The sequence below is a fragment of the Oenanthe melanoleuca genome, chromosome 14 (genome assembly GCF_029582105.1).
Source record: "Oenanthe melanoleuca isolate GR-GAL-2019-014 chromosome 14, OMel1.0, whole genome shotgun sequence".
NCBI classification, from domain to species: Eukaryota; Metazoa; Chordata; class Aves; order Passeriformes; family Muscicapidae; genus Oenanthe; species Oenanthe melanoleuca.
In genome coordinates, this window is record NC_079348.1 from 676,207 (window position 1) to 689,436 (window position 13,230).

At 44.7% G+C, this 13,230-nt stretch overlaps 1 protein-coding gene across 1 annotated transcript in view; it reads left to right on the forward strand.

Moving 5' to 3' along the window:
- The window catches only part of BMERB1 (bMERB domain containing 1), a 34,063-nt gene extending 21,042 nt beyond the window's left edge, over window positions 1-13,021 (forward strand). Inside the window, exons 3-6 of the mRNA XM_056503164.1 lie at window positions 4,799-4,872; window positions 7,137-7,251; window positions 8,277-8,359; window positions 9,694-13,021. Coding sequence (XP_056359139.1) covers window positions 4,799-4,872; window positions 7,137-7,251; window positions 8,277-8,359; window positions 9,694-9,806 — 385 coding nt within the window. The 3' untranslated portion in view covers window positions 9,807-13,021. The remainder of the gene's footprint in view (window positions 1-4,798; window positions 4,873-7,136; window positions 7,252-8,276; window positions 8,360-9,693) is intronic.
- Window positions 13,022-13,230: the final 209 nt, after the last annotated feature.

The following is a 13,230-nucleotide window of genomic DNA, read 5'->3' on the forward strand; positions in this document are numbered from 1 at the left end:
TAATTGTAAATACCTAGTAGGTAATTTAGAGTATAAAAGACAAGTCCTGCCTCTGCCAGGCAGGTTCTGCCCTGGAGGTCTGGTGAGCAGACTGCTGTTGGCTGGACAAAGCATTCCTGAGATAAGGAACAACAAACAGCCATGGAAAGCTCCAAGAACAGCTCCTGCATCTCTCATGGGCAGGCATGGAAAGGGCTGGGCTCCAAACCAGCTGCACGTGCTGCAGAGGTGATCCCAGCTCTGAGACACCTGGTGTGACAGGTCTCTGCTGCCACATGACAAGGAATGAGGCAAGAAGAGCTGGACTCAAACTCCACAGGGAGTGGGTTGGATATCAGGAAGGAGTTTTTGGCTGCAGGGGTGATGAGGAGTTGAGAGGCTGCCAGGGCAGAGCTGAGTCCCATCCCTGGGGTGTTCAGAGGTGGCACTTGGGGTGCTGAGCAGTGTTCATCAGCCTCAGAGGTTCTGTACTTACTGTGCTCTGGCAGTCCCAGGAGCACTTTCACACTGCAAACACTGCCCAGCCAAAGGCAGCCTGGAGCCCTGGACCTGCAGCTGGGCATCATCCCCACCTCTGGAACAATTCTCTTTATTTACATCTCTCCAATCCCCAAATTCCTCTGGCACTGGCTGCTCTGGGTTTCAGCATCACTGGAGACACCACCAATGATCTTTTATCCCTTCAGCTACAAAATCATGTTGGCTTGTGGCACCTGATCCTCAGGGCAGCTCCTGGACTGGCACTGTCAAACACTTCAGAAATTCCAACAATTACAAGCACTTCACTCCTGGGGCAGGAATGTATTAAAACAGAACTAAAAATAGTCATAAGGGCCTGCAGACCCTCCTGGGGAGAGGGAAGGGAACCAGCAAACCTGGCCTACATTCCTTTTTTAACTTCAAGCACTTTAAAAGGAGAAAACAAAGGAATCTCAGAGCTCCTATGGACATGCCAGAGGGAACTCAGATCTGTTTCTAACTTTGAAAGTCATTCAGCAGAGGAGGAGCTCTCTGGACACACTGAACTGCTCTGCTCATCCTGAAATCCATGAAAATGGCATTTGATGCTTATGTAGGTGTTACTAACAGTTCTTACTCTCAAGTATGAAGTATTTGTCAGTCTTGTTGGCCATCTCTTTTTTTGCTGACCATTAAGGGGGGTGTGTAGTGATTTTTCTGTGATCTTTCACTGTAATTTTTCCTTTTTTTCTATGCATGTCTCTAAATGGCTCCTAGCTCTTACACTGAGCAATTTGGTTTTCATCCTTGGCTGAAAAGAAGATAGAAAAACTCAGCTGAAACAGAACAAAGCAATTATTTTGTGTCTGGTACAGAATGTTTCTTTCCTAAGTCCTGTGCTGTTTATTCACTGTGAGGTTTGGGTTTTTGTTGTTTCTTTCTGGCAAACAGAGAGTCTGCTTGCAGGTTGTGATGATGTAGAGAGAAAAGAGTAATACTTGTAATAATTGTAAAAAGAGTAATTGTGTGGTACCTGCAAGCAGAGGGGATTCTGCAGAGACCATCAATGAGAGAAAAGCAGAAGTGCAGAGTGTCAGAGAATTCACCCCTAGTTCAGTCCTGTTCCAGCTCTGGAGGAGAACCTGCCCCATTGTACCTGCTGCTTGCTGCACTGGTGTTTTTTCTGCAAGGTGAAAAGTGTTTCACAGGGACTGGAAAGAATGAACCACCTCTTCCAGAGAAGACAGAGAACCTCTGTAGGAGACACAAAGGAATTTTTTCTCCTCTTCTCTGCAGATTGCTGCTCTCCTGATTTCCAGAAGCTCTTTTTACTTCCTGGAGAGCTCTGACAGTAACACCAAGGTGCTCTCAGTCCATCCAGATTCCCAGGGAGAAACACTCTGGGATTTTATTTTTGTTTTCCAGAAGCAGCAATAACTTCTGGGACTGCTGTAACTACTGGCATCCAGCATCCAGAGCACAAGGGGGAAGAGAAAGGAAGGTTCATAGTACCAGAACAGACTGAATGGCCTTCCCAGAGATCTCCCCAGGAGCTCCTCTCCCTTTTCTCAAGGGCAGCAAGGCAGCTCTTGCCCTGTACCCTGCATTCATTATCATCTAGATCTGGGATGTGCTGGGTAGTCACAGGCAGCCACAGATCTGCTTGCACTGAGCCAGGCAGGTGAAGCTTTGGTATGGTCCAAATGTCCTTCAGCCCTCCCTTTCCTCATTTAACCTTTTTTTCATTACTATTTTCCCAAATCAGCACTGTGGATGAAAGACAAAGGAGTGGATGAAACACAAAGGAGTGGATGAAACACAAAGGAGTGAATGAAACACAAAGGAGTGGATGAAACACCAAGGAGTGGATGAAATACAAAGGGGTGGATGAAACACCAAGGGGTGGATGAAACACAAGGGCTGTTTGAGACAGATGGGAGGAAAGATGTTCCATGAGCTGGAGGGGATTGGTGCAGAGGGTGGTTCAGTTTTTGTCCATCAGCACAATGCACCAGCCTGCACTGAGGTCATCTGAGGTCATCTGGCTGATGATCTTTGGAATTCCTGTGGCCACAGAGCTGTTACTGACCTGAGGGGCTTTGGCCACACATCTGCTTCTCTGCTGTGTGTTACAAGGCAGGAAAAAAGTTCAGGTCTCAGGAAAAGAGGTGCTGAGAATGTACATGGAGTACCAGCTACATGCTCTGCAGCCAGATTAAAAACCAGCCCAAATAATGGAGAAAGTGCAATGAAAGCTGCAGCATGTGGCCAGTGCCTTTGCCACACACAAATTAGGCACAGGGACTCTGGGGACTGCTGAACATGAATGATCTTGCTCACTTGGAATATTCTGCTGATGGTATTTTAAATTCCTGAAAATCCTCAGAGAAGAGCAGTGCCATTAGCTTTGTGGAGCTCCTTAGTGAGGGCAGGCAGCCAAACTGATAAAGTATTTTAATTAGTGTATTTCAGAGCTTCAGAATGAAGCCAGATCTTCTGAACCACTAAAAAAAATCCTCTCTCTGTCTATCACAGAGATCTCTTTTGTAGAAACTCACTGTTCTCTTCACTGGTTGAGATTGTGGTCCTATATCAGCAGCTCAATATTGAACATTTCCTGCCAAGGAACTGCCATTCTTGTTGGGCTTGGTCATCTTTGGCAGATGTATGAGCATGAGCCCAAAGTGCATGAGCTCAGAGCAGACAGGGAGCTCTGAGCCTTGCTCATGTCCCTGCACATTTGGAACACCAACCCTCCTGGGAGGACAGTTTAACATTAATTGATAAAAGTAATTTCAGTACCAGTCAGTGTGGTGGGTCTCAAGAGTAAAACAGGCTTTGCTTGTGATGAGCATGAATAATGTGGGGTAAGAACATTCTTCAGCAAAATCATCTCTGCCTCCAGATGTGCTAAACACACAGAGCAAGGGCCCAAGCACAGCTCCAGGCACTGCTGATCCTGCAGTAAAACCTGGTCCTGCAGTCAGGGGGGCAGGAAAAGAGATCCCAGGGAAGGGACAGGGGTGCACAAAGGAGGAAAAGGGCTCAGCAGCAAGGGTTGTTAGCAGAGGTGATGTTCTGGGAGGAGAGGGGTCAGGAAGAGCTGGCCTTGCTCTGTGAAAGCAGCAGGACAGCAGGATGAGCTAACCCAGGCAGCAAACAACAGAAGGATCAAATGTTTTACTGGCAGAGCAGAGAGCTGAAGGACAAGAGACCCTGCAGGGGTGGCAGGGAGAGGGAGAGCTCCTGGGCTGGGATTGAAGTGATTTGTACCTTTTCCTCACTCAGTTCAGGGGCTGCTCTGCCCGGGGGTCACTCCCAGGTGCTCACACCTGGATGCCCCAGCCCCTGCAGGAGGTGACAAACAGCACCCAGACACCTGGGCAAGGAGGGTGAGAATCTGCAGTTAATTAATCACACAGGCTGGGCTCTGTGCTCTTCAGGGGTGATTTCAGAATGGAGCTGCCAACACCTGAGCTTGGCAGCCACTGTATGAGACCCTGGGACCAAACCTGTGCAGGGAGCTGCTGCTGAGAGCTGCTGCCCCCAGGGGATGGTCCAGCCTGGCTGCATCAGAAGAAGCAGCAGCTTCAATGAGAACTGGAGGTGCAGTTCCTGCTAATGTTATTTTTTTTATTTTTTAAGCTGTCTCTGTGTCTTGACTTTAATGGACTTCCTGCACATATCAAGGATTTGAAGCATTCAACATCAGCCATGGAGGCACAAAACCTCAAAAGCAGATAAATGCCAGATCATGACAGTTTCCAGATCTCTGGTGTCAGAGCTGAATTATTAGTAAGAAAGAAGCAAAGCAAGCTGGCAGCAGAATATAAACCTTGGCCTGGCTGTGCCAAATAAAATAAAATAAAATAAAATAAAATAAAATAAAATAAAATAAAATAAAATAAAATAAAATAAAATAAAATAAAATAAAATAAAATAAAATAAAATAAAGAGGCTGTGCCTCTGCTGCCCCTCCCCAGGCTCTGCTCATCCTCCCCCTTGCTCTGTCCCCAGTGAAAACTCCAGGTGGCACACCTGCCTTCTCCCAGGACCATTATGGATACAGGTGCCCATTCCAGAATGTTCTCTGAAGTTCAGGAAAGTAAAAGGCATCTGAAATTACCCACAGGGACAGGTATGAGCCAGTAAGGCCAGGGCTCAGGGGGATTTGGTATTAAATCCCCTTTTCCTTTTGTTGAAAGGTGAGTACAGAGTGTCAGGATCCCCCTGGCAGGTCCCAGCAGGGGCCAGGGTCCTTTATTCAGATGAGATCTGGCCAATGCCACCAACTCAGAGTGGGACTGCATGTCTGACCATGAGTTTTGTGTTCCTGCAGGATGGATGACATCCAGCTGTGCAAGGACATCATGAACCTGAAGCAGGAGCTGCAGGGTTTGGTGGCAATCCCAGGTAAGGGCTGTCTCCACCCAGCACTGGGAGAATCCCTCCCACCAGGCATCTCCCAGCAATCAGCATCTCCTCCCCACAGGGTGGTTTCACATCTCTTTCCTCTGGTCTTTATTTTTAATTCCCATTTCCCTGCCCATCTCCAGTCTCTCTAAATTTCTTTTCATGCTGTATTTCACTGCTCCCATGGCAGCAGCCCTGCAGACATCACTCAGACCAGGAGCACATCCCTCATTTCTTGCAGTCTGTTGGCAATCTCCAGGGACCCAGGTGGCACAGGGATTGTCAGGTGGAAAAAACAAGATACCAGAGATAAAGGAGAGAGAGGAGAAGGATTTACAACCATCACTGTGAATGTGATTGATTTTTCCCTTGCTACACCAACCACTGTCACACCTGTAGTTAAATCTACCTGTAGTTAAATCTGTAGTTAAATTTGTAGTTAAATCTGTAGTTAAATCAGGGAGAAACAGATCCTGCCAAACACCAGCAGGGCATTCCCACCACAGCCTCCAGCACCTGCAGAAATTATTGTCCTGCTTAAATACTAAATCCAAGTTTTGACTATCCTTTGGTAATCCTCATTTTTCCTCCTCACATTTTATTGTGAGTTTGAAGGAAGAAGTCTCTCTGAAGCTCTGCAACCACCCACTCTTAGCTGGGTGAGAGCTTTGCCACATTTTGCACCTGACAGAAATAGATTAATAATATTTCTTACTTTTTCTTCCCTTATACTTCTTAGAGGTCACATTTTAGATTTCTAATAACAACACTTGGTTCAGTGATGGTTCAAATGGAAAGGATCACAAATCCCAGAAACCATCTGTGAGTGATGCCCCACTTGTCTGATGTGTCCAGACTGAACTAGCAGCCAGGGTTAATCAGCTTTCATCCTTCTGGTGCTTCTGCTGTCTGGGTTTTGTTTTTATCTGCCAGAAATGATTTTCCAGTCTCAAGGCCTCAAGCACAGAGCCACAGACAGCAGTGTCCCCAGATCTCAGCAGGTGAAGCTCCTGCAGGAGCAGCAGAGCTCTCAGCAGAGGCACAGAGAGCTCACACAGCTGAGCCAGCCCAGAAAAACTGCCCAGGAGCTGATTCATTCACAGGACTCCACCATCATTTTCCTGTGAGAGCAGAGATCTGGACAGAGCTGCTGTCAGCCAGTTGCAGCAGATGTGGAATCAGCCTTTCAGCACACAGAACATGCAGTATTTGGCCATGTATATTCATATTTTTAGTAGACAGTTTCCTGAAGGATATCATGGGAGGGCACACCTCAGTTTAGGAAAGGATAAATCCAAGGAAAGTAGAAAGTAGCTCCTGCCTTCAAAAGTGAGGAGTCCTTGCTCCTTAGCCATAAGAGACAAAGCAAGAAGAAGCAGTGACTTCTAAACATTCTTTTTTTTTTTTTTTTTTTTTTTTAATCTGTACTAAACCAATTGTTTTCAGGTGTCTGGTTAATTCAGCTGTTTAAAGTGTCCTGTAGCTGGAATCAGCAGAACACAGCCCAGCTGGATCAGGCTGCAGGCAGCTCTCTGAGCTCAGCCCAAACCCCAAAATCTTGATTTAATACAAACTCTCTTCACATTTTCAGCTTCTCAGAGAAATGTGTGAGCTTGGGTTTGCCTCTGGCTTTCTCATCTCTGTTGCACTTGCCAGCTTTGAAGGTTCTGTGTTAAATACATTTGCTGTGCAGCCTGACACCACAGCTCTGACATTTATGACTTTCAGCTTGTGACAGGCACATCTTTCATGCCACAGAAATTCTTGTTTATAGACAACCCAGCCATTCCAGACTGGCCAATTAACAAGGACATATAGTAATTACTCAGATATTTGAAGCATAAGGAAAATAAACTTCCATTTATTTTTCCACATTTTACAACTGATGCTATTTGTGGGGATTTGCAGCTCACCTGCCTTGTCAGAGCAGGAAAAAAAAATGTTGTTTTCAACCAGACTGTCTTGAAACACAGAGAAATGTTCCTTTGGTGTGATCTCCTGGTCCCTGAGGTCACATGGAGTTTGTACATTGGATTTTAACAAAGCATCTTGAACCGTTTTCTTGCCAGAGCTCTAAAAAGAATTCCAAGCAATGTCTTGCAGAGTAATTGAGCATTAAAAGCAGGTTTGGCAAACCCCACAGAGCTGCTGGCCAGAGCCAGGGCAGGGACCTGGCTGCTGGGGTTTGGGTGACTCAGACTCCCAGACATCTGCAGCATCCCCAGAGTCCAGAGTCATGCACTCCTTTCTCTGTTTTTGACCAGAAAAAGAGAAAACAAAGATGGAGAAGCAAAGAGAGGACGAACTGATCCAGAAGATTCATCGACTGGTGCAAAAAAGAGATTTTCTTGTAGATGATGCAGAGGTGGAGAGATTACGGTGAGAACTGAACGTGTTTGGTGACATTCCACAGGCCCAAGGATGCAACAGATTAAGGGACATAATTTAAATCAATATTAATGGGAGAGAATTGGTCCTTCAAAACAACTTACCAAGTTAAAAGCCTCCTCCCCATTCCATAAAAAAACATTAAAATTAGATTACTCTAATTCCATGTCTCTTTATCCCATTAATGATTCAATCATCTCATATGAATAACAGTGAGCTTTGGTCTCTTATTTTCCTACCAGAAACAGCCTGGGCATTTTACATTTAAAAGAAAAGGATTTGTGCTGCTACCAGGGATTTCTCTTGGCATAGGAAGTAGATTTGAAATGGAATTCTACAAGGGGCATATTTGTAGACATCTAAAATCCTCCATTTTTAATTATTCATGTTGTCAGGTTGGTTACTACTATTCCCATCTTTGATTACTAATATTCCCAACCCAAACAACAACAAAAAACTCCAACCCAGCCAGAAAGCTGCTGCTCAGTTCTAGAGCCCTGCCTAAGACCTAAGCAGCTTCTGGAGGGCTCCATCTCCAGCTTAGCCCAAGGAAACTGCAATCCTCCTCCAAAGTTCACCCCAGCACCCAAATCCAATCTTTTGTTTGAGACCAGCACTCTGCAAGGCTCAGTTGTGCTCTCCCTTCCCCCTCTTTCAGCAGTAAAAACTCAGCCCATGGATCCAAAATGCCAATATCTCCTCCAGCACATTGAAATTCTGAGCAAGAGGAGAGGATAAAGCAAAGCTTTTGCAGCTGATCAGAGAGAGCTGAGGAGCAGCTGGGCTGGAGCTGAGCCCAGAGCTGTCCCTGAGCCCCTGGGCACTCACAAAACCCTCAGCAGAAATTTTCATCCAGGCAAATATTTTGCCTTTTAATAAGCGGCAAAAATCAATGTTGCCAAAAATAGCAAAGTAATTAATTGTTTACTAGTGATTTATCCTGTCTGCTCAGCTTTGACTGCCCCACTTAGAGAGAAAACTGTCATTCCTCTGACATGTTTCCTTCTTTCCACCAGGGAAAAAGAAGAAGACAGAGAGATGGCCGAGTTCCTTCGCACCAAGTTAAAACCCACAGACAAAGCAACACAGTCTCCTCCCAGTGAGTTCCTAATCATTGAGAAAAAAACAACAACAAAAGTAAAGACTCCAAAGACAGCTGATTAAAAGAGCATTTTCACATTTTGCCTCTGGCAGAGCTGGGTGAAGCTAGATCACCCAGAAACAGCCCAGTCAGCAGCTGCTGCCCCTTGCACTGCAGGTACCAAATTACCCCTTAAAACTGAATTTCAGTCACCTGTAGCCACTTCAGAGCTGCTCTGTGTGTTTAAAATCTGCAAAGTGTATTTGTGCACACAGTGCCACTACCTGCTTTTCTAAGCAGTTAGATTTTATTAATTATTTTCCTGTTTCTGTCAAAATAACTGAAAGAAACCTCTTCAGATCCATGCCTGAGTATCTGAAACAATGTTCACCTGTTTTACTGCAGTCAAGATGGGAGCTAGAGAAAAGACTGCAAACTTCCACAGCTGACCCAAATTTCCTGCATGCTCCCATCAGAAATCAGCCCAACCCAGGACACTTGCAGGGAGAATTGCAGGCTCTGGTTTCTGAGAGGATTGCATGGAAGCTTTTAGCTGGAATTTTCAACCAGAACAGCCCCAGCCCAGCAGGGGCTCTGCAAGTTCACAGAGTGATTTTTGCCCTGTCTGGAGATGAGTTCTCAGGCAGAAACTCAAGTGAGAGCAGTGCCCTCCTCAGGGACTGCTCCAGCAGCTGCAGAGGTTTGTACCAAACACTCTGTTTTGAACACACCAAGATCTTGCCCAGGAGTTCCCAGAGAGACTGGAATGACTGAAGTTCAAGTACAAGGCTGAGAAGAGACATTTTAAGATGCATCACAAATTATTTATACCCCCTTAGTCAAGGGAGCATGACTCATCTCCCTTGTTAGTTTACTTCATCTTGGCTTTTAAATGCAGTTTTAAAGATGAAAAGATTCTTTTCACCCTGAAAAATGAAAACATACCTTTATATTGTTCCCTTAATTGCAGCATCCAAACCAATGAGAGAATAAATTCTAGCAATACTTTTGTTCTTCAGCTCCTTTTTTCTTGGGAGTTTAGTGACTTTGTGCAATCTGCCCCCATGGCTGGAAAAGGGACACCTGCCTTGAACCAGATGCAAGTTTTCCCTCCCTTTGAGATGAGTGGATTCTTTAGCTCCTCTTAACACCCTTCCCTGAAGAGATGAGACTGTCTGAGCAGTTTCAAACCCAGAATCAGCTCTGTCACCACCAAAGTGTGTTGTTCAAACTGAAAAATTCAGGGTGGGTGGGGAGAGGGTGGGGAAGGTTTGCAGCCCCTAAAGCAGAATGAGGAAGAAGCAGTTGGAGCAGACCCTGGTTCTAATGCTGTCCTGTTTTGAACCTTGCAGGCAGCCCAGCAGAAAAGAAGGCAGAACCTCCTCCAAGCAAGCCCACCATTGCCAAGGCAGGCTTGACAATTATTAAAGATTGTTGTGGGGCCACCCAGTGCAACATCATGTAGAGCCCTGGGGCTCCTGCCTGCTTGTCTTGTCAGTGTTTCATAGAGAGAAGGGGCTGGAGAGGGGACCAGGAGCCTCCTGCTGAGGAGCAGCTGCAGTGGGAGCCAAGGATGGACAGTGGCAGGTTCTCACTGTTGCATGGATCACTCTACATGCATGCCTAAAACAAAAGAAATCTGTGTAGTGGCTGCCCAGGGACCAGAAGAGATCAGCAGTAGAGTCAACACAAAACCCCCTGTGATACAGGTGAATGAAAAGGGGCTGTATTTTATCCAGAATGGTGTAAAAAAGCAATTTTAATAGGCTATAACTTTAGAAGAATATGTTGTACACTTTCCCCCCCGTGGCAAACTGCACTCAAAAATGCCAAATGATCCCATTTTGGCTCCTTTTCAGAACAAAAGCCACAAGAAGCTTACACAAGAATATATATATTCTATATATAGCACAGCTGATAGAGGAAACAACTGCAGGATAACTGATGTTGCAGATTCAAAACACCAAACTTGTGTGATGTTCAGCTGCTTTGCTGTGGAGTTTCAAATTCTTCCCAAAGAATGAGATCAGTGATAAGGATGCTGCAAGTAGCTACAGGTTTTTATATCCCATTTGATATCTGAATTACTCAACTCAAATTAAAATTGCCTGCACCAGGGGAAATAAATCCCTGGCAAAGCTTTAGCAAAGCACAGCTACAGTAATCTGCAAATTGATGATGCAGCCCAAGGCTGTGTCACTTCAGTTTTAGATCTCCACCTGCCATGAAGTAAGAGAGATATTCACCCAGGGTTTTGTCCTTCTTACAAGCTACATGCAGCAGGAGTTACACGTCACTGAGAGATTGCTGGGAGAAGAACAGAAGACAAAAATTAACTAATATTGAAACCATGCTTAAAACAAGTATTAATTGTACATTTTGTGACCACAAGAAATATAAACTATCCATAAAAAAGCATAGGAAGACACAAGACACCCAAGACAAATTGGCCACAAGACAAAGATACAAATACAAAAATAGGTATTTGTGGCAGGAAGATCACATTCTATATAAAATGGGTTTAAAATTAAGGGAAATACAGAAATATTTGTCTGTGTTTCACCACTAAGTGTGTTTCTGGTCTCTATGCAGATTAAGCCTTGTGGAATCTAATATCCTTATATTAGCTGTCAGTAGCTGGTTTGTCTGTGTGATGGTATTCCATATAAATGTACTGTGATAGGTGTAAATAGTAAAATAAATGTACATGGATCTAGTGTGACAATCTCAGGCTTAGAAATAACAAAAGATAGCAAAAAGTTCCTAAAATAACGTTTTGCAAAAGGAACTTCCATTTTGTGAAGCCAGCTAAGTGAAGTGTGTGCTTATATACCAAGGAACCACAGTAAAGGAGAGGAGAAAATATTAACAGCAGTTACCCCAAAAGGATAAACAGTTATTTTTTTAGAAAGAAAAAGTATCTTATTAAGGTTGAAGGCAATAGACACCATCTAAAGTAACTCAGACTATTCTCATACAAATAAAACCTAATCCCTAGCACTGATTTGATGAAAGCCACTTGCATTTCCAGAATTATTTCAGTATTGCAGACTCACTTGAGACAAAGAACCAACGTCACTAAGTACCTTAAGGTTTAAGGAAAAAGAGGAAAAAATACAAAAGTTTTCCACTAAGACATGAAGCACTTTAATTACTTGGACCAAAGATGCAGGAAGGAGAGCAAAGGCCAAGCCTCATCAATGGCTGTTGCATCCTTGTTGAGACACCACCACATTCAGCTCTGGGGCTGGTAAAATCTGGACCTGGTGAGGGTTTGGACTCTGCACAAACAGTTACAGGGAAAACTGCTGTTGGGGGAGAGGACACACACTGAGAGGGAGGGAAACACCCACTGGCTTCTGAGACCATCCACAGCCTCTTGCTGGGGTCCAGCTCAGGCACAGGAACTGTCAGATCTGAAGACAAGGGGCTGATGTTCAGGGTCCCTGCTAAAGGCACATGGAAGGCAGGGGAGAAGCACCAAACTTCAAACCTTAGGGGATCAGCTGTGAATGCCACTAATAAAGGGCAGAGGGATTTTGGATTTAAGTCCTGCACAGGGATGTTTCAGCCAGGCTGTGCTGAGGATTGGGGTGATCCCTACAGGCTGCACACAATCCACAGGGGAATAAGGTGAAGTCAGTGCAGTGTCGGTTTCCATGAGAAAGTTTCATTAGCAAGAGAGAGAGACCTTCCTGGGAAGCCACACTCAGCACCAGGCATCACCATCTCCTTTAATTAAAGCCAAGGTGAAACACAGCAAGTAGGAATGTGCAATATTCTCATAGTTCAGCACTGGCAGCCAGGGCCCCAAAGGGACCTGAACTCCAGCAGTGTTAATGAGAATGAACTTCATTTTCAGAAGGTTTTCTGTGTGCCAGTTTTTGTTTTTAATTAGCAAATGCTTCATTTCTGTGTTTATTTGGGTGGGTTTGAATAGCTTGCCTGCAGTGCACAAGTGGTTCCTCCAGAAGTGGGTCAGTGCTGCTGCTTAGCAATAAAGTCCTGGATTTTTTACACTGCAAGGTCAGATTCAGTGTGTTCAGCACTGGTTTAGTGGTGCCTGTCTAGAACAAGCAGAGCCCTTATGGCTGATGTCAAAGCTAATGTCTGCAATTAAACAAATTAAACTTAGCAAGGAATTAAGTGTAAAAATCATGACCCTTCTTTTTAAGAAATGAAACTAAATCACTGAATATCCCAAGGAAAACTCGGGGCTCTGTAACTTCCATGATCCTGTGAGCACAACACATTGTACAATCCCCATATATAAACTACATAAAACCATATATACCAGACTGGCATCTTCAGGTGACTATCTGGAGTAACTGGCATCATTCCAGAGTTGATTTTCAGGTATCAGCCCTGTCAGCACAGGGACATTGACTGAAGCACCCAATATCTCTTCTGGAAATCCTGGCTGTTTGTCACTTCAGGAGGAAGGCAAGGCACTGGAAAGGAAGAATGTGAGGAAGAATGCTCCAGGAGGATTTGACACACTCCAGTAAACAGAACTGTGTTCAGGAAAGGATCTTGGTCTACTGAGAAGAACAGGAGTGCTGAAGTGCTACTTGTACAAACCACCAATTGCACCAGCAAATGGTTCTCTTGTACCTTCCCCTGAGCCCCTGAATCTCTTCCAAGTTAAACATTTCCAAATAAACAAGCTGCTGTGTTATACTAAGCCTTTGTGTCTCCCTGTTACTGCAGGAAATGTTGGCTGTGGACTGGAAGAGGAATAGTGGAATGCAGTTGCTGTGCTGTTCCACTTTTTAACAAGAATAAGGTGACTATTCTGCACAAAAGGAATAATGCTCAGGAGCAAGTTAGAGATGCTACTGAAAAAAAGGATTTTCTCACTGAATAAAGAAAACCCACCAAAAAACCAA